At 35.0% G+C, this 929-nt stretch overlaps 1 protein-coding gene across 1 annotated transcript; it reads left to right on the top strand.

Moving 5' to 3' along the window:
• Positions 1 to 5: 5 nt before the first annotated feature.
• On the top strand, positions 6 to 926 carry LOC109593667 (kappaPI-actitoxin-Avd3a-like; the record flags this gene model as incomplete). The annotated part of the gene is made up of 3 exons (XM_020008648.1): positions 6 to 114; positions 589 to 747; positions 884 to 926. Coding segments are annotated over 3 exons (311 nt in total), but the record flags the coding sequence as incomplete, so codon positions are not given.
• Positions 927 to 929: the final 3 nt, after the last annotated feature.

Genomic DNA, 929 nt, shown 5'->3' with positions numbered 1-929 from the left:
GTCAGACTCCAGAGCCAGTCTGTCCTCCCTCTCCCTGTGTACCTGGTTGTGGTTGTCCTGATGATACTGTATATGATGAGGTTAAACAGGAATGTGTCTCCATAACATCATGTGGTATGATTATGTACACATAAAATATTGTATAGTACTTTAATTTAGCAGAGTTTATTTTGGCAATTGGTATTTTTCAAGCACAATTGCCAATATTAAAACCACAAATTACCGTATAGGGCATAATGTTCGCGGGACGCAAATTTCGCTGATTTTGTGGATAAAGAAAATTTGCGAAAATAAAATCCACGAATATCAGTTTAATACAGTATCCGCATGGCATACGTGGTAGAATTCGCAAAATTAAAATCCACAAATTGGAATTTTAGTAGATTTTGCAAAATTTGCCTCCTGCGAACATTATGCCCTATACGGTATGCACAAAATTTGCTAAAATTAAAGCCACCAATTACAATTTAGACTGAACTAAAATAAAATGCTATACAGTAGTAATTTAAGCATTAAGTACTACTTGCCGAAACCTTTAGCAAAACATATTTATTTTAGCCCTTTTTAATCTTCATTGTTTTATTATAGATACTTGTAGTCTTCCTTCCAGCACTGGTCCATGTCGTGGAGTGTTCCCTCGTTGGTTTTACAACTCTTCCTCTGGTGGTTGTGAGTTATTCTCATATGGTGGATGTGGTGGCAATAATAACAGGTTCACCAGTCTACAGCAATGCACTGCTTCATGTGGTAAGTATAAGGACTGGTATTTCATACATAAATAAATGATATTTTTTAATTGAATATTTTATATAGTTGAGTGTAGCCTTTATTTTATTAATAATGCCAGCAATTTGATTATTAGTTTTTTGTAATCTTTCTATAGGTTGTGGTCCTAGTGGCCCTGCTGTTACTTGCAGTCCTGATCTTTG

Source organism: Amphimedon queenslandica, unplaced genomic scaffold (genome assembly GCF_000090795.2).
Source record: "Amphimedon queenslandica unplaced genomic scaffold, v1.1 AMPQUscaffold_273_Cont27702, whole genome shotgun sequence".
Classification (NCBI taxonomy): domain Eukaryota; kingdom Metazoa; phylum Porifera; class Demospongiae; order Haplosclerida; family Niphatidae; genus Amphimedon; species Amphimedon queenslandica.
The sequence above is the reverse complement of the archived record's forward strand: the minus strand, read 5'-3'. Positions and strand labels throughout refer to the sequence as shown.